The sequence below is a fragment of the Fringilla coelebs genome, assembly GCF_963513975.1.
Source record: "Fringilla coelebs genome assembly, chromosome: 1".
In the NCBI taxonomy this organism is placed as follows: domain Eukaryota; kingdom Metazoa; phylum Chordata; class Aves; order Passeriformes; family Fringillidae; genus Fringilla; species Fringilla coelebs.
The window spans coordinates 110600426-110620800 of record NC_140028.1 but is presented as its reverse complement, the minus strand read 5'-3'; the positions used below and the strand labels follow the sequence as shown (position 1 = coordinate 110620800).

At 36.6% G+C, this 20375-nt stretch overlaps 1 protein-coding gene across 2 annotated transcripts in view; it reads right to left on the bottom strand.

Annotated features, from left to right (window-relative positions):
* CAPN7 (calpain 7) overlaps window positions 1-20375 on the bottom strand; it is a 32481-nt gene that overhangs the window by 10661 nt on the left and 1445 nt on the right. Inside the window, exons 2-16 of one of the 2 annotated variants that reach the window (XM_084226332.1) lie at window positions 17591-17699; window positions 16805-16962; window positions 14504-14571; window positions 13219-13419; window positions 12728-12814; window positions 11907-12033; window positions 11496-11581; window positions 9746-9839; window positions 8025-8171; window positions 6308-6414; window positions 4680-4800; window positions 4266-4410; window positions 2658-2757; window positions 981-1116; window positions 441-516 (exon numbers count right to left, since the gene is read on the bottom strand). In XM_084226332.1, the coding sequence (XP_084082458.1) occupies window positions 441-516; window positions 981-1116; window positions 2658-2757; window positions 4266-4410; window positions 4680-4800; window positions 6308-6414; window positions 8025-8171; window positions 9746-9839; window positions 11496-11581; window positions 11907-12033; window positions 12728-12814; window positions 13219-13419; window positions 14504-14571; window positions 16805-16962; window positions 17591-17699 (1762 nt within the window). Of the gene's footprint in view, window positions 1-440; window positions 517-980; window positions 1117-2657; window positions 2758-4265; window positions 4411-4679; window positions 4801-6307; window positions 6415-8024; window positions 8172-9745; window positions 9840-11495; window positions 11582-11906; window positions 12034-12727; window positions 12815-13218; window positions 13420-14503; window positions 14572-16763; window positions 16963-17590; window positions 17700-20375 lie in introns of those variants that run through there. The other variant, XM_084226333.1, reaches the window with a different exon arrangement.

Below are 20375 nucleotides of genomic sequence, written 5' to 3'. Positions count from 1 at the left end.
TAGGTAATTTACTAAGCCAAATCCATGGGATAATTAACCCTGATTATTTTCATTTTGTGGAAGCTGCACACCTTTAAATAATTTCAAAAATGTAGGAAATAATTATGCTATCAGAGAAACTAACACACGTCTGTTCCCTCCAAACATTAACTATTGGCACTGAAAAATAACCAGAAAAAATAAAGAAAATGTTGCATCAAAATAAATGGCAGCAGGACTATGTAGACCTCTTAAGAGAGCTTACAGCATGTTTAGAATGGCCTATTCCTTCAGTGAAAACTTTACGTAGGATTAAACAGAGCAAAACAATGATTTCAGAAGATGATCTCTTAGTGAGGCATCTAGTTTTAAAGAAAAAAGGGCCTTTCCTCTCCACAAAATTCTGTGTGCTTCTTCATTTATTTATAACACCAGCTTCTTGACAATTAAGGTACACTAACCTGGATAGTAAACTTTTTTGCCATCAGTCTTGTATACAACCATTGTAATGAATTCCCGATTGTGTGCAAAGTCGTCCTATAAAGAAAAACACAAAAAACCACAAAAACCCCACAAGTCAGAATTTTGATATTCTGTGAAACATCATGAATGCTTTATCAGAGTCAAGAACACCTTCTACCATCCCTTTTGATCAGCACACAATATTATGTGATATTTGTTATGTATTGGGATACCCAACAAAATTCTTTTTCAAATGCCTGAAGTAAAAAAACATCCACTAATTTAACTTATTCAGGCCCCAGGACTCAAAGTTACTTCAGAAGCTTTACAATGGAATAGAATCACTTAGCTCAAATTTTACTCTGTTTCAATTGGAGGTACATGTACCTGCTGAATTAAAAAATTCCACATGTACACAGGCATACACACCTGAACACAGGCAGTAATAGACTGCCTATGAAATAAGAGAAATAATAAGAGAAAGCCATACAGAAAGATTTACAGAAGCTGTGGCAGAGCTCGCAGGGCAGAACCAGCACCTTGTCAGTGATGTGCCTGCTGAGCAGGACCCAGACAGCAGCACCACCCTGTGGACACTGCACCTCCAGCTTGTACTGAGGGTTGTTGGCCAGGCTGTAGGCATCCTTCACCGGGCCCTGCTTTGCATCCCACGTACTGAAAGTGATACAGACACGTTATTAGACCAGTAAGAAACTAATCTGTGCTCTGAAACCAACTCCAAATCCTACACATATGCAGAGTGTGATATTATCAGTAACAAGTTACCAAAGCCTAGTTTTCTACTGGAATCTATGGCAGTGGTTACATAAAACAGTCACATCAGAAGCATTATCTGAGAACCTTGTTTTATAAATGAGTTCATCACAATACATGTATGATAATAAAAATGCTAAATACAAACAGCCTGGCTGGTGACTGCAACCACAGAAAGCACAGAAAAAGCTGAACCATTTAAGCAGCCTGGGCTACACAACCATAGCTGTGATTGCACACACCAATATTAAATGAAAAAACACCTACACTTTTGTAACTGTAGAAATCTCATTCTCTCTCTCTATCTCTCTCTATCTGCTATGGTTGGTTTCAAAAGCTTGCAGATTTTTTTCCTCCTTTTCCTGATGTAATTTTATTTTAAAATTTGCCCTGTTTCATGCTTGGAAGGGTGCCTGCCGAAAGTGTTAAAGATCTTTGAGGTGCCCTACTGCAGAATCTTCCTGCTGCCTCGTGAAGTGTCTAGACGAGAAAAATACAGTGAGAAAAACAAAACGTGCTAATGACTGAACACAAAGTGTGGCACACTGGAAGCAGAAGTGTACAGAGCTATTCCTAAGTCTCCCTGTCCCTCTCACACTTGTAAAACTGAACAGCATGTGTGGAAGGCTGCATTAAAAAAGCTTCAAATTATCACCATTGTTACTCTCCATTTTATGGCAACTGTCACTGTGCTAAGGCTTTTCCCTACACAGAGGGAAGACAATTGCTGATAACATAAGGACAGACAGACCAGTAGGTGAGCTCTGACATTAGCAGACACATTATATCATCTTGCTACATCACCACAGTGTATTTTAGAAATAATTGGAGTGCAAAGGTGGAAGGAGCCTAGAAACCCTTGCTTTCCAAAATGGAGACACATATACACACACATCCTCAAACTGGGAGACAAACCCCCTGAATGTAAAGGCTATTTTGTAAGAGACAGGTATCACACTCAGAAAACAAATCAGCAGGCAAGGAATATTATTTTTGCTAACTACAACTGCAAAAACCCAGGAGTGGTTAAACTACTCTGATGTCAGTGAACACACCTTGTAAAGACAACACACGCCACATAGCTCACTTGCAAATGGCCAAAATAATTAATTCCAAATAATAACTAGGTCACTTAAGCACTGTCTGGGCACTGCTTAGAGATGGACTGCACAAAAATCTGATTTTTATTCTGATCAGGAGATGTGGGGCTGAGGTCAGAATCTGGTTACACAGCTGTAGTTCCACAGAAACATCACAAGGGTCACTGAGCTCCAGAAGTAGTCAAAAACAAAGCCTGGACTGAGAAAGTGTAAAGTCAGGCTCAAAAGAACAGGGTTGGAATTCAAGCTCCTAGCTGTAACCTGGAAGAATTGAAGGAAGGAAACATCACAACAGAACACTTACTGAGAGTTTGAAACAAAAATTTTATCTTTTGGACCAACCTGTGAATACATGTAGATTCTTTAAAAAGACTTGGGTTCCAACTCAAATAAATAACATCATAGTACTGGCACAGGTCCTCCCAGGAAATCCAGAAAATGCCTGAAAAGGAAATGGTGTTATTATTTTTTTAACAGATACCTTGATTTTACTTGTTTCTCAAAAGTCTCTTTCTGAGCAAATGGTACAGCTTATATAAGTATACATATCTGCAAAATGTAGTAGCAATGTCTGCACTGCCTAAATTGCTAAATTTAAACTTGCCCCCCAAACCAAGTTAAAGCAAGAAAAAACCAAATTAGTCTCTGCTTATTATCAGGGACTTTCTGAAGCTGTCAGAATGCTTTTCCATTCTCAAGCACTAAGCAGAAAGTATGAGAAAATCTGCTATTTTGAAAGAGACATCATTAGGTGATTCTGACCTGATTTCCCCTTTCCTAGGTTTCTAAAACCAAAAAAATAAAATACACAAAGAGGTTCCTGCAATTCAACAACCTACTTCAGCAGTCATCCAGCATAATCAAGTATTCAACCAACATGTGAGTGTGTTCAAATGTATTTCTAAGATACTTCATCCAACACCTATGTCACTTTTTTTGCACCCTAAATTTGCTGTATATTTACAACATTTTCATGCATTTATTCTAGTTCTCCATAGCTCCCTTAATTGCAACTCCAGCCAACAACAGTGCCTTCAAGCCAGCAAATTCCTAGTGGAATAAACTTTTAAAATGGTAGCAGCCTTATAAATCATGTCTCTGACATGAGCAGTTGCAGATCTTGCAGCACTAAAAACCAGTAATAATAACTACACAAAAACAAGAAGACCAAATGTAAATCCAATTAGAAGGAATAATTCCATTACAATTACTAAGATAATTTCATATAAAATTTTAACAACCATATGCTACAAACTACTTACTAAATACATTGGTAAATAAATAACAAGCTATTATCTCATAACTGTCACAAATCCAGGACTGCTATTTTTATGCTTGAATCAAAAGTTTTCATCAGGCACTTGCACGAGGCTTATCAATAAATGCTATAATCTAATGGATTTGGAGGCATAGTGTTGTAAAAACAGTGGCACTGAACAAAAGGGCTCCCTCAGAGATTTGCAGGCAGCAACTAGGACACAGTAAAAAGCAGAAACATCTTTCTGAAAGTAAAATGCAGCTGATGCACCAGAAAGACTGATTTAAATACTGATTACAGTAAGCATGTTGATACATATTTGAAAACATTGGAAAGGAAAACACCCACAGAAAGTCCACTCACGTATTAAAAAGCAGCATTACACAGCTTCTTGTCAGAATGTTCTCTTTGCACTGAACTCCCACATACTGACCCAACACACTTAACCAAGGAGGTACTTTCTTGTCCATGAATTTGAGATATATATTTAACAGTCTAAATTACTCAAACCCCAAACAAACCTAAAATGACAGATTTAAATACACAAATACTTCCTAAACTTTTGGACTATTTAGTTTCTAGTATTTGTTTTACTCTCCTTGTGCTTAAGCATTCCCTTCCACCTTCCTGCAGGGATTCACCACAAAGATCTATACTATTTGAAAAGATAATGACTTTTAAAACCTAATTACCATTGTCTATTTTCTGAGCTGTTCTGGGATCAAAGTTCAAGTATTTTTGTAAATCTGGGGTCCAGTTTCTTGTGTCATTTTCACTGTAGCGTCCCTTCCAACGTAAGTGGCTCCAGGGATTTTTTAGCTGAAGAAATCGAAGTCCCTAATAAAAACACAAAGTCAAATTGTCAATTCAGCTTGTCACGGTAATTTTTACATATTGGAAGTGCTTTTATATGGATCACAAAAACACAGAATCATGAAGTTTTCTGAAATTTCCCAGTGGAGTCCCAGTCCACCAGTCCAAGACAAAAGAAAATATATTAGCCATTAGAGCAAAAACAAACCAGTAGCTGCCCATCTAGGGTAAGCCTAGAAACACATGTAGGTTTCAAGCAGGAGTTTGAAAACACCACCAGCTTCATTTGATACCTTATATTCTCTTATATCCAAGACTGCATATGCATGGGTTGGCACTAAACCCCACTTTTCTCCTTCTTCTTCAGACATCACCCCTGTTGCTGTTGTGATAAGGACATCTCCCTTGTGAAATCTGTTCAAAAAGAGATGAAAAAATAGTTTAATTATATCCCACAAATTGCAATCTAACATTTGCCAGACACTACAATAGTATGTTTGTACACGGCCCATTAGCATGACCCTGCTTTATGAAAACTGGGATACAGGGGTGTTTGTCAACAGAAACCACTCCTGAAAAAATTTGAGAAAGTGGAACTATTTTTCTTTCACAACTAAGTATACAGTTTAATTAAAAAAATATTATTTTAATATAATTCCATATTTTCATAAACAAAATTCAGCATTTATCCACCTGAAGCTGGTTGCTGAAGCTGTGTCACTTTTAAGATACTCTTCACAGATCCACAGCTGAGTGCAAATGTGATTTCATCACCACTCAGTCAACGACTGCATATAGCAAATTATTAAGTCTGTCACACCCCCAGGATTCTGAAGAAGTAGTTCATGCTTCTATACTTTTGCAGGTGTTCAGTGTTCTGAATAGCAATTGTTAATTTTGGAACAATTACTGTTGTGCAAACACACTAACATGCTTCCAGCCTGTGCTAAAAATCCAAGTACATACTGGGTGTCCCTAGACAGATTACAGGATCACTGGACTGCATGGATCAACACATTCCAGGTGAACAATAGCAATATTCCAATGGCTAGATCCCATTCTAACCTTAGTCATTCCTTCAAATTACAACACTAGAATATCTGAAAAATTGTTGACAGCTCTGAGAGCTCCTAAGCAACTGAAAAAAATTCTATAGAAAGACTCTTTTATGGTGGATGCAGATGTTTCAGTCAACAGAATAACCCCCTTCTACTGCACTGAAATACATAAGACACTGGCTAAACAAAACCATTCTGAAAGAAATCAAAGTACTTGGTATACCTGCCATTTATAATAAGCAAAATAAAAGAATCATTTACTTTGGACCCTTAAGACCACCAAATGCAACTGCTATGGTAGGTCTGAAAAGCAGTATTGCAGTTTTGATAAGACTTTTGCTGCTCCTTCAGGAGATTTACTATGGGGCATAACCCTGTGATACAATTAGAAACACTGTATTGTATCTGCTTATCTGCTTGGCAAGGACAGCAGATATAATACAGTTCTGGGGAACTGTGTGGAAACACAGAACATATATCCTTCTTCTTTTTAAACACTTAACTGGTATATATTATAACTGGTACCAGGTATAATATAACTGGTATATTGGTTACACACTGCTCTTCTCTGACTTTATATTCTGTCTTCTTTGTCAAGGAAAGGGTTATTTTTTTATTCATACATATAGAAGAAGAATTCCATCACATAAAATTCCCCAGTATTTTAATCTTCTGTTGTAACAAAGCCACCAATACTTCAATTTTTCTTCTTCCAGAAAGCACATGGAAGTTTCATAAAGCACAATTTGTAGCAGTACCAAAATGCTGTTGAAGTATCTGTGGTGACTCTACTGCTTTTACAGTGGTAACACTGCTACTTCACAGCAAGCATTTTAATTACTTAGGAAAAAACAAATGTCTACCTCTGATAAAGCATTCTGAAAGTGCTGTCTTTATTGAAGGCCTGATTGTCAGAGTGCATTGCAATTCTTTCAGGTATCCAACCTGTCAGTGCGTGGAGATCAATATTCTGAAATGCAAGTATTCAATAGAAATCAGAACAGATAATCCATATATAAACATATGATGTATGTACACAACTTATATCTTGAAAGAAATCAAGTACACATAAGTCATAATACAGTTCTACACATAAAAGGGTGAAGATTAAGACTAACAAACAAAAAATTCTTTGATTAGACAAGGACAACAATTCCAAGTAGCTTAAAAAGAAAAAAAAAGGTTGGAAAGTGAACTGATGAAATAAACTGGAATTGCAGAGCAATGGAAGCATATCAGAATTATCAGTCATGCTCAATTGTGTGATCTGTTCTATTTATTTCATTGGTTTACAGATTTTTAAAGCATATCTCAGAAGCACTTTGGTACCTTGCTATTATATATGCATTTTAAATAATTTATGTTTTGTTTCTAAATCAGGATTTGGGTTTTTTATTCTTTTTGGTAAAGCTGACACTGACATGTATTTCCATTAAAAGATGCTTTAATCGCCCAACTCCTTGAAATATTTTTCTTTTGCTTTGTACTCCTCAAAGCAAAAGCAGAGACTATAAATGCTTGAAGTGTCAATTACCAGCACTGGGGGGGGTGGGAACATGAGGAATTACAAATACAAAACAGCCTGATTGTAAGTCACCCTGATTACAGAAGGAAGCTGAAATACAGTGGAAAGTGAAGGGGGCAGGAAGGGTGGAGATTAAATGTCACCAGTCAAGCTGTTTTTCCAGATAGCAAGTTAGAGGATGACAATGGGAATAAAACACTGTTATTCTCACCAGCTTCTGTCCTTCAAAACAAAGCAGCCTGACACTTAAAAATATGTACTACATTTACCCCTTACACAAAGCCACATTTGTCTCCATAACATTTTTCAAGAGGTGATGATTACTAAGTATATCCACCAAGAATGTGATTGTCAAGACACCAATTGGCACCATCAATAAAAAAAAAAAAAAACCTTTAAAATTTTAGTAGTATAAAGTTAAAATCAGAAAGGCTTCCTAAGTAACAAATTACATGGGCTACTCATTTCAGCAAACCATTCCTCTTAAAAGAATAACTTGCATGTCACTTTTATGTTGACTGTTTCTTTAGTAACCACATTATAGAAACCCAATGCATATTTATGGAGATGGGTTGAACAATCTGATAAACAAACTTGCACAGATCAAAGCACTTGCTCCCTTTATACAGACCTTCTAAATGTCTAGACTCTTCCTTTCCTAGCTGACTGCATTACCTAATGAGGGAGAACTGCCCTACTTATTGAAAGAGTTAGAAACCAAAACCAGCAGTATTGATACGGGCAAAGAGAATTTGACTTCACCCAACACATCCATCTAGACTCTATATAACACTTCGTACCCACGAGCATCAATACTGAAATCTGAGAACTAAGATTAACTTTGACCATCAAGATGTCTTGCTCATTCTATTTTGATGGAATAATTTCATTAAGCACAGCTAAAAATATGTGTGAAAGAAAGAAACAGGAAAAAAAAAATCAAACCAAATACTTGTCGCCCTAAGCTGTTCACCTTGATTGCACTAGAATGAAATTATTTTACCCATTATTATTTAAATGGATTTTTTTCCTCTTAGAAATAATCTCATACTTACAGAATTTGATCCAGGAAAATCATATCCTCCCATGACCTTCATGTAAGCCTTTTCTATTAGTGACACCCATAATTCATTCTTATTATTGGAATAAGAGCAGAGAAGTTCCCCACTATGATCAACAGGTAACTGGTCATCTATGATTACCTGTGTGAAATGAATGAAAAATCATCATAAACCTAATAATGTATTTTGAAAGCAATCAGAAAATGAAACAAAATCCTCATTAATACAAAGCTTTTCAGACACAGCCAGACCTGACCATTATTCTCACATATGGACACCTATATCAATCCTGCAGTGGTCTGCCCAAGTCAAAAAGAAATTCCACTGCCAGCTCTTGATTGCACTGGTCTAATTGGGTGACATTTGAGTGGCTGCCTTGACTGATGGTGACAGTACACTCTTATAAAGTGTGCAATAGCTACTGCAAAAGGCACTTGCAAAAAGGTTCCATTACAAGCATAAAAAGTAAAGAAAAGCCTAACAATATTCCTCATCTAATTAGGAATCAGAGCATGGATTGGTAGCCAGCAGAGACATAAATATTTATTTATCTTTAAGGAAACAAATTGTATCATATCACTTTCATAGCCTCTAGTCCCAGATTTAAGTTTCTTCTCTCTGAAAATGAAGAACACCTCAAAGCAGCAGCTGTGACAGCATTAAAATTTCTTCTTTAAATTAGGTACAATATATTAATCATCATTACAGATTCTTACTGCATATTTGCAGTAATCTGAAACAGTTTCTCTGAAAGGATGTTTCAGTTTCCTGTTGGCACTGGTCCATTACAAATACAGGCTACCAACACAGCACATTCTCTGGTCAAATCCTATCTGTGCAGGAATGAATAGACCTTTTCATAGGAGAGCAAATGGCCATTCATCCTAACAAAAGGCAGCCCTTAGGAGATATTTTGGAAAGAATATGAAGAGCAAGGCAGATACAAAAATTATACTTTCCTGGAACATTCAGGTTCCAGAATTTTGCAGCTCAAGGACTTCCTGACCCAGAGGTTATATTTTAACAATTAAGAGCCTTTGAGGAGTCTCCCCTACTTCCCCACCCTATGAATATGACCACTCAACTTCTGAACTCTCATAAGCATTCATCAGTCACTATGATCTATGCCACAATTAAGTATAATGTGGAGAAATATATTATTTTATCTTCTTATTTATTGCACTAAAAAGAAAATGAAATAGTTTGTGAGTTGCCAAGTTTTATCTTCAGGCATTTCTTCTTCTTACTAAAAATCTGTAGTCGAGCAAGGCCTTGCTTGAATTATCAATCAAGTTACTCCTCTATGGTCATTTCATATCTATACTCTTCCTGATGTCCCTCTCTATAATTTTTAATTCTTTCTAAGATGGAGTGGAAGAGTGCACATCTAATTCATAAATAGGAGGTAAATAGCTTTGTTCCTGTTTGGTTTTCACAATTCTGCTAAGTAATACAAGGCATTTTTTTACATGAATTTAATGTAAGGCTGTTTTTATTAATGTCTATAGAAGTACAGATGTACAGACAGAAGTAGTATGTGGTTGCATACTTCAAAACTAAAAATTAACCTCAAAAAGGTTTAAGAATTAAAAAATACTTTCCAAAAACACCTGCCCAAAGTTTTTGCTATGCAAGCACTTCATAGTGAAGCTGATGATGCTTTTAAAACACATGACTCATGCAGTAACAGTAGTAAGTTCCCCCAAAAAAGTTACCTTTCTAGGAACACCATTGATATGAAGCTTCACCATGTATTTACCACATGGATTATATTCTGGTTCCCCTTTCTTATTCTGAGGGTAAATTATACTGTTAACAGAAAAAAAAAAAAGGAGGAAATTATTACATAAATGACTTGGCTGTACCTACACTTATAATGATAAAAGTGGGATTAACACTATCTGTTTATAAATTTACATTGAGCAGAAATATCGCATTTTTAATGAAGAGCAACTCAAATTTAGTAGAAATAATCATGTTTAAATCGCTTTTATTTTTTCAGGCCCTGCTCTTGCTGCAGCTTTCTATGCATTAGCAAAAAGAACACAACTAACCTGTTTCTCAAACAGAAGCAAGGCAAACAAATTTATCTTATGTTTAAACAAGCAGTATTTACAAATCTATAATATAAATACAGTATTTGCTTCAATGACAAGTCAAACTTTTGAAGGAGTAGGCAGTGCAGAACTTTGAAAAGAATACAAATTCAGTTCCAAAAAGAATAGATTAAAACAAAAGAATCCAAAAACATTTGCATACTGGTCTGGCAAGAGCATCCTAGCAAAGTACAGAAAATCCATGGCAAATTTATCATAGGATGCCAATTGAGTGGAGCTGAGATCGTGTTGTTACCATTAATTCTACAATGAGTTGTAAAATGGATCACCTGTTACACAGCAGCTAACAAAGTAGAAAAATGAAACCAGAGGGCATTATAAATAAAGTTTACATTTAAAAAATCCCAAACAAATACAAAATCCTTCCAAACTATTACTTACTCCTCAAAGCACATCTGAAGTTAGACTCCAGTATCTGTATACATACCTACATTGACAGCAAGTTATATCTTAGCTAGGAGTTCTGTGATTTTTAAAAAATTTTGTAATGAACTATGCTTGATTAGTTTAGGAATGTTTGACTATGATTTTAGCTGGCTTTGATTTAGATCTGTATTGGCTGAATGTCAGAAGAAAACCCTGAGAAATTATCTCACTGCACCTGCAGAAAGGAACTCCTTGAACCCATACCCCTTAGAGAACTTAATCAACAGGTGAAGAACAAATTCAATAAAGAACTGTTTAATGGCTATCATATAACTAGAGAGGAGTAAGATGTCACAGAAAAATAAAGCTATCTTGAGCAAGTTGAGTCAAAGGCCTATATACCCCAGAAAACCTGATTAATAGACTGCAGGTACAGTAAGGGAGCCACTTCATAGGCTTGTTACACCCCAGAAAACTTAATCAATGGTAATTGTCTAACCAGGACAGCAAATTTAATAAAGCGCTGCTTGGCTGGACAAAACTTGGGTTATCCATTAAACAAAGACAGATGAGATGTTTTGTTCCTTTTATTAGTACCAGAACACCTATACCATGATGCAACAAATTGTACAGACTTTTGGGAGTATCTATAAAAAAATTTTGGATATTAGAGCAATAGGAATGTCTAAAAACTGTTGTTTCTTTGAACATGTCTATGGTAAATAAATTCACAATCTGTTCCCAATTTTGACTCAAAATTTTTATTAGGAATGTTTGTCTAACAGCTTTTTGCTGTTAGCCTTAAAACCCTTTGTTTCAATATAAAGTTAGCTTGCAGCTTAGAAGTGCTGAAACCACGAGTCCAAGGGAGATGAAGGTGAAACAAATGCTGGTTTTGACTGTGTACAGCTGTTGCAGAACATACTGCAAAAGCTTGGCAGTGTTAAGTCTGAAAAGATCTTAAAAAGCAACAGCTACTTACCTTGTGATCAATTTTTTGTTGTACCTTCTTTCATATGCTGCACTGATAGCTAGTGAAGCCACAAAAGAACAATCTGACACAATTGTCTACAAAGAGAAGAAAACCAGTGAGGACATTTAGTAATAACTCAGATACTGAGAGTTGAATGCAGTGTGTGGAAGGAAGGAAAACAGTCAGTTAGCAACTCCCTTCAAAAGGGAAGGATTTAAACCAAAAGAAGCAAAGCCAATATTAAAGAGGCAGAAAATGTATGCTTGCTCACATGAGACCCCTACAGAGCAATTTTTTCCATTTATTTAACTTCATAAGAGCCAAGGAAAGGACTCTCCTATTTGGGGACACCTTTTTGAACAACGAGGTCCCTCATGCTAAACCACTAGCAGCACACATTTTAACTTGGGAACAATTTACCTGCTTTATGCTGAAACTTGATACTGTATAGATCATCGTAGGGTTATTTGTTATGTCATCTGGTCTCACCCACTTGGAAAACATTGCTTTCTGTTTGGGGGACAATGGCAGCTTCCCACACTTATCACTAGTTTTAAGAGAGAAAAAAAGTAGAAATAAATCAATAGCAGTTTAGCAGAGCTTTTTATGGTGTATGCAGTCTTAAATATGTCAGATAGGTGGTGCAAAATACGCACAGAACAATTACAAAGCTGTAAAACAATTTCAAGGACTACTGCTTCAAAGTTTGTGATTTTTAAGGCTGAAAAAGGCAAAAATGTTAAAAAAAGAAATCAACCAACCCCAAATGTCTTTGTCTGTGTAATATTAACTTATTATTATTGCTTATTAATGAAAAGCTAGCTGTTATATATATCACACTCTTCCTTGGAATAGCCCTTTACAGAAGAAACAGCTGTCACCTGCATTTTACAGGCAACAGAGATAAACTCATTAGCATGGAGCAGCATCAGAAAACAGACTCAAGCTGCCAGCCCATCCCAATAATCCAAAAAGCCAAATATAATATTATCCTTATAGGCTTGAAGACATGAGTGCAAAAGTACTACAGAGCAGGAGCAGCTTAAAATAAAGTTTTAACTTCAAAGTGGAAGAAGGAAGCTGTAGTATTTAAATATCTCTGCCTGAATTATGCTTAAAATATGCTTAAAAGCCTGTGTAAATGATTTTAAACCCTGAAAAAGAAAATACAGAAATACCAAATATGGAAAAGTTTTGAAAATAAAAACAAAAATGAAGCTCAGTAACTGAAGCATACTTACGAAAAAGGCATAGGGAAGGCAAAACGTTCCCGCAGATCAACACTCATGAAAGGTACATATTCAATGCCATTAATCTTTGAAGTCTTCCTGCAAGTCAGAAGAAAAACAACAAAAAAGAAGAGTTACAAACCTATCAATCATCTTCTGAATATTAACGCAGAAATATTAATGCAGAAAGTACCAGTAAAGTAAGTTTTTAAAAACTAGTAATACACAGCGCTTCTGAAAACAAGACCACTACCTCTTGAATATTATATATTGGATAGTTTTCAAAAGTTCCAATTTAGGTTAATGGTTTTATACATTATTTGTAGCTTATTTCACCTATAATAAAAATCAAAGTAAAAGGAACTGAATGGAATAGAAGGCAGAGTAATATAAAATATTATGCTCCTTTTATAGCAGCTGTACAATCTATAAAAACAACTTTGCACTTTGGCTTCTCAGAATCACACCTTCCAGGAACTCATTTTGGAAAATCTTAGACTTACCTGAGTACTTCAATCTCCTCTGCAGTGTATCTCTGACCTTGAGATTCACTAGCTTGTACTGCTCTGATTGTCTGCGGTTTATCATTTAAAGAAAAATCAGGCCCCAGTGGAAAGAATGTTCTGACTGGCTGATTTGGTTTGGCTGCAGTTGACTTTTCTTTCTGAGATGACTTTGACATAGATTCCTTCAGTGCTTCTGCTCTAAAGCAAATAAAGAATGCATTTTCTTTATGACAGTGATAAAAATATAATTACAGTTCAATTATTGATTTTCTTTGTTCATGTTCCCACATATGTTAAATGGAATGAGCAAATGCTCCAGTTGACCAACACTACTTTTTCTAAAAAACAAAAATAGATTTCTGATGTTGGTACTTCTTTTTCTTTTATTGAATCAATTAAAATATAGCATTTCCAACTCATACTAGCTACTTTTTACAGAACTCATTAGATTTTTGTTGCCTCTAAATTATGCTAATAGGAGAATTTGTGTAAGTGTTCATTATGTGGAATCTCAGAACAAGATCACTGAAACACTGAGAAAAAACTCATCTGCATCCTCTCATACCTTCCAGATTTATTTTATCTAGCAGGACAATAGTAGTAAAATCCACGGGCATTCTCACAACCCAGTCTTTTCAACTGCTTGAACACTGTGTATGCAGGAGCCATATTTTGTTACTGCTGCATTAAGCTTCTGGATAGTCACATACATGCAAAATATTGGGATTTTTTCCTGAACACAGACTGAGAAGTGCTAAAATTCAGCTTATATTGAAATTTAGCCCAACACAGCCTGGGATTCACCATTATAGAGCTGATTTAAAAAGAGGTACATTAACCTTATACTTGTGTATATTGTTTCAGAGATTTCATTACACATATCCTATGGAATTAGAGTGCTATTGTAAAGAAAAATGTTTCCCAGTTTCCAAGCTGTCTTCCTTATGGAGGGACATTTGACACCTTGATTTCATGCTAGCCTGAATTCAGCATCTTTTATAGAGGCTAATAATCATGGTACTCTGGATTATATCTCTGAAGTTCTGCATTTGTTCTAACAAGCACACAGTTCTTCCCCAATTCTGCATGTCCCAAGATTCCCAGAGGGTTGGCACAATAGCTGCCACATTCAGCAGTGAAGCAGCTGGCAAGTGGCTCCAAGGTGAACTCTGCAGGAACTTAGTCTACACAGAATCCACACAGACATGTTAGACTGAGAATCCAACTCAGAGGGTGCACTTAGACTGACAGCAAGTATGTTTCTAACATTAGCAGTACTCACCTATCCAGCGCTTGTCGAGCCAGCTGTTTCAGTTTGGACTGGAGGCCTGCTTCTGAGGTTTCAGTAGCCTAAAACGCAAAATTAAAGAAAAATCTACACATCCAAAAACCACCAACATGTTTCATAAGATCAGTTTTCATACATCTAGATTATAGCAAAAAGTAACTAGCTATTTCTTCCAATTCTCTTTTTGAAATGAGCAAATATTTTGCTTTGTTTGTTGTTGTTTCTTTTTTTAAACTCAACATAAAAAAAATACTGTGTAAGCACATACCATTTTGCTGTTCTAGTGAAATTCTGATAGAATGGAAGTTATGTCTAAAATTCTTCAGCATGGAAAACAGTCCATACAAAAAAGAATTGTCAGAACAATTAACTATTAAAAATCTTGGCAGAATGAAGACATAAAATGCTGCATATACTGCTGAGCTCAGATGTGTTCCAGTTCTTTTCCCCAAATGTGTTAAAATGATCATGGTAACTTAGGAAAAAGATTTTAAATGTTTACTTTCATGAAATAAGTTTGTTTTCAAACAAATAAGATTGTGGTGCAAGAACAACATTTTTAACTTGCAATCAAAAGCATAAAGTAACCTAGGACAGGGTGACAAAGATGTGAAGAGTGTTAACTTCAGTTCCCATTTGGGAGGTCTTTTATGACAGTTTACACTTTGTCTTCCTTACAGATGAAGCACTGCTTCCGCAGCCAAAGAATCTGCAGGAGGCACAACATGAGGTGTGGCCTCTCCTGTGGCACCTAAAAGCAGGTTTCAGGTTCCAGCTTTGTGCCTTGACCAGTTATTCCAGGTCAGGGATGTCAACTGAGGATACAAAAAGCAAGCTACTTTCACCCCAAGAAACAAAACTAGGAAACACCCTCTGTAAGCAACTAATTTAATTTGCAAATAAATAACACTCTGGGGTTCCTGGTTGGAAAAGACTTTTAAAGATTTATGAAGGTAAGTAATGGAGATGGAACACCAGCACACTCATCTATTAATCAGCCACAGAAGAGGAGTCATGGCTGCTCTCTGAGTACTTCAAGGGTAAGGAAGAAACAAATCACTCCCCCAGAATATACTGAGGAGAAGGATGGGAGTAAAGCTTCAAGATAGCAGAGTCCCTTAAATCTCCTTTCATCCTGGGAAGAAGAAAGTACTTTTGGGTAACCCCAAGGGACAAACCTTACCATCGTATCAACAAAAGAATATGCTAGTCAAGATTAAAAGAAACTTCAGCAGTATCTTGTACCTAATGAAATACCCAATAAATGCAGCTGTTAATATGAGGTATTTTCAGACTAACTTCAGTAATATTTGCATGCACTGACACAACAGAAGAAGGAACACAGCAGAGAAAAAGGAGCATGCTGCTGCAGTTAATGTTATGTAATAGACTGAAAATGTTCTGCTCCAACAGCTCAAGTGGAAAAACTAGAGCAGCTCTACTAACTCTTGATCTGGTTACACTGTACCACCAGGGGTTTTAGCCTAGGTAAAACCTGTTAACATAATTCAGAGGAAAGGATTTACTCAAGCATTCAGCAACAGTAATATAACACCCTCACCAACCCACAAATATTTTTACATTATAACATTGAAAAGAAGAGAAAAAGAAAAACAGACTTGGTGGAGTTACATTATGATGGTGAGCTCTTCTTGTAATGAGTTAGTTAAGGCAACTGGACTTAAGGGAGAAAAGCAGTACCTGTAGTTATATTCTTCATTGTTTATGTAATGGCCAATTCATCCTTATTAATTTCAGTGTGAACTGAATTCACTCATAACAGCTTTAGTGTTAAACACTTGAGTAATCAAGTAGTATTTTTAATAGTTTTGGCATCACTAAACTGTTATGTCTTCAGAAAATGTCACACACACAAATTTCCCCTAAATGACTTCCTTTAATGTGGTCAGAAATTAATACAGCTGACACATTGGCAAGTCATCTTCATTTTTAACAGTTTTTAATCTCTGCTTTTGTGGTATTTGCTCCATGGCAAAAATAAACACGAAAAATTTTCCAGAATATTTCCAGCTTTTAGTATAATCCAGTTCAAAAAAAAACCCACATAAAAGACAAGTCCCCATTAATTTACAGTGTTGTATAGAACATAACAAAGAAACACTAAAAAAAACCAAACCAAAAACAGTGAAACAAACAAAAAAAATTTAAAAGGTAGTTTTTACAAATACAGGTACTCCATTTTCAAGCCAGCCTTTAAGGGTCAGTCACTTGTGAGAGTGGAAGAATTTCTTACCATCACATAATTCCACCAAGTTAACCTGTAGCTTAACATACTGTTTTCAAACAGAGTTCCACTGCTTCTGTGTACAACTCTATAGCTTCTTCTGCATTGCCTTTATCATCTTCATCAAAAGCCTGTGTAACTAGGAAGTGAGCACGCTCCAAGTCCAACTGTTGTTTTGACTTCAGAGGGTCTGTCTTCTGTGACTGAACTAAAAGAAAAAAGCGGTATTTAGCCTTCTACAGCAGCAGACATGTAAAAACATCCTGAACATGTCACCAAAACACTAGCAGCTCTAATCAGATGGGTAATGTCTATTTCTTGTCTGGTAACAAAATCTTTCTAAACTTTGCCAAAAACATCTATGCAAGGGCAAGGAAACAACATCACGCTTCCCTGGAGCAGAGGTTAGCTTCCAGGATATTTCAGATTTGAAGTAATGTAAGTAAAATCCCTTTCATACTACACGGAGAAAAAGAATGTTTAATTATGTAAAATATTGCATCATTTGTGAAAATACATCACCTATAATAATATACTTAGGTGTCCATCTCACTTAATACCTTTGTTAATGACCTTTATCGATGTGGTTCCTCAGAATATTTAAAAGCCAAGAACACCCACACCCAAGTCTTTAGAAAGTCATGCTCCATTTAATTTTTAATGTATCAGAATTCAAAGCACTGATAGGCTTGTTGTATTTGTGATTCTTCACAAAGGACAAGAAAATCAGAATAATAAAAACAGAGCAAACACCATTGATATGTATTTCACAGCAGCAAACAACTTTCCACTCAATTAATTTAAGCAGAGGTTTAATTAGAAACCTCCTTACCCACCTGCTGAATGGAGAGCTTGAACTCTCTCCAAGTACTCATTTATTTTTTCTTGAATATTTTCCAAGTTGGACCCAGCCATCCCAGCATAAATCAAGGCTTGTGCAGCTTCCTGCAGGGAGAAGAATTGGAGACAAAGTTAATGTTTGCTGCCTAGAAAATTACTTACCATAAACAGAGGGCGTACAGCAGCCATGAGTTGCATGAAAGCAAGCCCTTACATCTGCAAAAAGACTCAGTGGCTGCAGGGAAATTCTGCTCAAAAGAAAAAGCTTCAAGTTATAAGCTAGATCACGTTTAATTTCTCACATCTGGGACAACCTATAAGACTATAAAAACATTCAGAAGTTCTGTAAGATCAGATCTTAGGCCTGTTTATATATTAAATAGTAATGTATGAAATTGGGAGATTTTAAGTAAAACTCTTCAAGCATGCACTGAAATCAGTTTGGTTTCAAAGATAAGGATTAAGGCTAGGAGAAGAAGGTAGCTATTCCAGTTATTTGCATTTAATCTGGTAATAACAAAAGTAAATAAATATATAAGCATTTTTAAAATCAAATGCTTAGATTTTTTGTTTAGAAAGCATTTTTAAAAATTACTATTACTCAGATAAAGCTATACAATCTGGAACATCTACAAATGTGAGGCTTCCTAGCTTCTCCAACTTCTTTTTTTAAATGTTTGTATGTACACAAAATACAAACTGGGTGAAAGTCTGCTTTGAGGAGGGAGAGCAGGCCTCTGGCTCAGAAGCACAGTACATTACCCACGTTAAGGCTTTTTCCATCCTTCACAAATCTATTAAGAAAAAACGCCTTCAGTTGCATAAGCTGTCTATCCCTTCACTGAATTTATGAAAACCACGTAAGGTCTGGCAGGGTTGCAATACATAGCCAGAGCTGACACAGTCTCCAAACTATATGGAGAATCAACATTTGTCACCCCACAAAAATGAGACAGAAACCTTGTTTTGTCCCCATTACTGACATGGGAAAAACCCCCCAGTTTTGTGGCAGCACTTGCCTTCCCACCAGCAGCAGAGGAGAGGAGGTGGTCGGGTAGCAGGCAGGCTGGGAAGGCAGAAAGCAGGAGAGCAACCAGAGAGCTGCTTCACAGAGGTGGTGCTCAGAGAGGCTGCCCTGCACAGGACAAGCACAGATCCATGGCCAGGGCTCCCTTGTGTGCTTTATGGCCATTATTTTGGTCAAGCTCAGCAGTTTGCTCCCGTATCCATCTGTTTAGTTTGCCCAAACTTAAAAACTGATCCTGACACAGCCTGTATTTGTTAACAGGATAGTTTTTCACTGAGAAACATCAAAGAACCTACTACTGCATGCTTCCTGCCAGCATCCATCTCCCTACTACATCACACAAAACAGCCACTGAAGGGTAAGCAGAAGTACCATTTCTATGTAGCAATTAACTACCATTAGGGTCTAGCACACTATTTTTTGCAGGGGAAAAAAGTGCACTACAGCTATGTGCTCCAGGGATGGGTATGTTTGTCTGTGACATACTGCGAGTACAGACTGACAAAACAGGTGTTGTACACAAAGGTATGTGGTCCACATATGATGCAAAGAACAAATGTGGATTTCCAAACCAGTGCTACAAAACCAGTGTATAATTGATGTTGCTTCTGTGATTTCAAGCACATTTTTTTTTGCCTGCTTTAAGATGAAAACACAATGGAAACAAGTCTTTTATAAACCAAATCTGCAAAGGACTGAAGCAGTTGACAGAGTGCTTGTGGGGCCAGCATGCCAGCTGTTTACAGTGACCAGATGGATGTGCAATTCAGACTTAGCATTTATGACCTCTCCAGTGTCACTACTGTTTGACATGAGTAGTGTGCCACAGTCACACTAAGCTAACTACAGATCATCAGTCTGCAAGCTGCTAAGAGCTGGTCAACAGCCAGACTTAGCAACAGCCTTCAGCAGTTTTGGCTGAAGTCATCAGAGTCCAAATATGATCCTGACATTTCTGCAGAGCACCATTAATTAGCAAGCTGCCCAAAGCTAGCTCACATGCAGCACTCCCCCAGGCATCTATCGAAGTTACATGGTAGCAGGAAGCCAAGCACACTTGCTAACCGTAGAAACTCCATTCACACATCTTGGTGTTGTCTATGGCAACAACTGTAGCATTTTCCATATTTCATCCTTGAGGTCAAATCCCTGCAGAAGCCAGTTCAGTACCCAAGCTTTCCCACATGCTTAGTAATTGCACCAGTGGGCTCTGAACTTCTTAGAGCTGTTGATAAGAAAGCTGGTGACAGGCCAGAGCATACTTCTACTGTGCTGGAATATATAAATAAATAAATAAACAAATAAAGTATCCCTGAAATAATGAATGATATTTTGTAATTATTTTGTACAATTTAACATGGCAGTGATTCTTCAGGTAACATCCGGAAAGCCAAGCATATCTAGGTTACCCTCTTGTCTCAAATTAGCTTCAAGCACACCAAGACTGCCAGAGGTGCATTTTTCCACTCAGCAAGAAAATCACCTGCATACAGCATGTGAAAAAGATTTTCCACACACATGTATGTTCAAAAGCATAGAGCGGTGACTATGACAAAAGATATTTTCATTCTGAATAGCACTGAGTAATTTCTTCCAGATAAAAGGAGAAATACACGGTACTAAAGCAGTACTGCACATGGTTATCAGACCATGCACACACGCTGCTCCTGATGAACACAGAGCTTATCAGCATTATTATGGACAACTAAAACTTTTGCATATATAAGGTTTACATATATAAATTTAGCCCTCTG